The sequence below is a fragment of the Sinocyclocheilus rhinocerous genome, unplaced genomic scaffold (assembly GCF_001515625.1).
Source record: "Sinocyclocheilus rhinocerous isolate Xijiao unplaced genomic scaffold, SAMN03320098_v1.1 scaffold881, whole genome shotgun sequence".
Classification (NCBI taxonomy): Eukaryota; Metazoa; Chordata; class Actinopteri; order Cypriniformes; family Cyprinidae; genus Sinocyclocheilus; species Sinocyclocheilus rhinocerous.
The window spans coordinates 248367-250866 of record NW_015624586.1 but is presented as its reverse complement, the minus strand read 5'-3'; the positions used below and the strand labels follow the sequence as shown (position 1 = coordinate 250866).

At 37.3% G+C, this 2500-nt stretch overlaps 1 protein-coding gene across 1 annotated transcript in view; it reads right to left on the bottom strand.

Annotated features, from left to right (window-relative positions):
- The window catches only part of LOC107744939 (type I inositol 1,4,5-trisphosphate 5-phosphatase-like), a 179246-nt gene that overhangs the window by 53953 nt on the left and 122793 nt on the right, over positions 1 to 2500 (bottom strand). Inside the window, exon 9 of the mRNA XM_016558771.1 lies at positions 65 to 149. Coding sequence (XP_016414257.1) covers positions 65 to 149 — 85 coding nt within the window. The remainder of the gene's footprint in view (positions 1 to 64; positions 150 to 2500) is intronic.

The following is a 2500-nucleotide window of genomic DNA, read 5'->3' as shown; positions in this document are numbered from 1 at the left end:
GAATTACATTGTATTTTTATATTCTCTGGTTTCACTTTAGTAACACTGAGAGCGTCTGACTGACCTCAATGACCTGCTTGGAGTCCAATCTGAAGTTGAAATCGCCGAAGATGAAGTACGGCAGCCGCTCGAAGCGCTGATCCGTGATCCTGCGGAGAGATTGAGACGCACTCGGTCACTGGTGATCATCAGTGCAGGAGCCCCACCTAGTGGACGAGTGAGTGACGGATGATTGACAGCTGGCCTGCTGATGTCACTCGTCCACCGGTGAGGGCCTGCTGATCTGATCTGATCTGATCCAGTGGCTCTCACACTCAGCAGGATTCATGATTATTAATTAAGTCCAGAACTCAAGATTCACGCACCTGCAGGTCTCAGCAACGTCTTAAAAAATGCACCTTAAATGAGGGATAATTAACTCCGCATAGCAAATAATGTACTTGAGCAAGTGATGAAGAATTAGGCTTAGGACGAGTGTGTGTGTGTGAGTGTGTGTGTGTGGATTAATGGAAGGAGGATGCTAGGCCGGCTAATCGTTGGGATAAATCTCAGCTCACTCCCAACACCTAATAACAATGTATTTATGGCCCTGTAAAAGAGAAGCCTCTTCGCGCTCATAAAACACACACTTTTACATCTCTGACGCTTCACTGGCACAGACTCCAGATCCACTTCACATGAGCTCTAACACAGAGATGATGATGATGATGGGATCTGATAGACATACACTCATGATGATCAATATATCTCATGTCTTCAGCTCCAACAGACCTCCTTTTGGACAGTTATTTTGATGAAGAGTTTACAGTAAAATACTGATATATATATACTGATTTTACATAAACATACATATATATATATATATATATTAGTGCTGTCAGTTTAACGGGTTAATTAATTAGTTATGAAAAAATAATGTGATTAAAATATTTTAACGCAGTTAACGCACTGGCCCCGCCCCCCGACTACTACATCATCTTACATTTCATACAGTGGACTGTTGATAAATATGATGCAGGCAACAACTCCATAAATGCAGTTATGCCCTAAAATTCTAGATATTTGGGGCAAAAATGCTCCTTTGAGTTTTTGTCTCATATTTATATCATACGATAAGCGATACCACATGAGCAGGGAGAGCAATATCACACGAGTGCTGTTTATGTCCGAATATAATGAGTGCAAATGTGATTTTATACAACAGTTCAGTAAATGAGAAGTTAATATTGTGTTATATATTTTTTTTGCTCAGTTTTGCCAACAAAAATATTACCCATAAAGCCACAGCAGAATTGTGGTGCATCTCTGAGCAACACAGCTGTGTTTAGTTTCTGAATGAATCCGCGTTTTGAACGAATCGTGTGAATCAATGATTCAAAGAGCCATTCATAAAGAGAGCCGTTTACTGAACTCCTGAATGAATCAGCCGTTTGAACGAATCGAATGAATGAATGACTCATAAAGACATTTACCGCCACCTGCTGGCAGATTTAGTTTCTTATTTATATTATTTCATTTTTTTTTTTTTAAAGGGGAAAAAAGGAAAAAATTTTTTTAAAGGGATAGTTCACCCAAAAAAATTTAATTATGTCATCATTTACTCAAACCTGAAAGACTTACTTACTTTAGTGGAACATAAAAGATGGTATTTTGAAGACTGTTGGTAACAAAGCTGTTTTGGTGACCAATGACTTCCATTGCATGAACAACAAAAATTAAAAAACTGCGATGTTTCTCAAATTATCTTCTTTTGTGTTCCATAGTTTGTGTTCGGCCGTTGTAGCCTAAACGTTTATGTGCAATACATTTTATGTCTACTTAATACTTTCTCATTTAACACAAAAATAGCATTAAATAATCTTTTGTGGGTATTTTCAAAGCCAAATGTAATTTGCGATTAATTAGATTAGACAGCCCTAATATATATATATATATATATATATATATATATATATATACATACACATTTCTCACATTATATCACAGTTTATTCGCTATAGTTTAGAAAATGGTAATAAAATATGGGAAGAACTCCGAGTTAAACTGCGTCAGAACAAATTCATCTTGATGATGCCAGATAACTTTGATAGAAAGGTATGTAATGAATTCGGTTGAATAGCTGTTGAATGCAGTTTTTTATGTTGTTTATTTGTCTACATGGTGTTTTTAATATGCCTTTAGACAAACCATGTGCCAATCTGACCATTGCTGAGTATTTTCTCCTTAAAACTGTAGTTTCCCAAAAGCTGACCCAGAAATATGGTTTGAAACAGCCCTCGGTTTGCTACGTCACAAACCAATAACCAATCACGTCAAGGGATCGATTCCTATCACTAGCATGCAAAATATACCAATACCAGCACAAAACCAAAAATAAATTAAAGCAAAAAACCCATGAAGCTGTGGTTTAATGTGAATTTAGAACCGCTAACTTGCATTATAACCCATGGCAACGGTGTAAAAGTAGCCCGGAGTCAGACCCACCTCTCCCGCAGCTGCG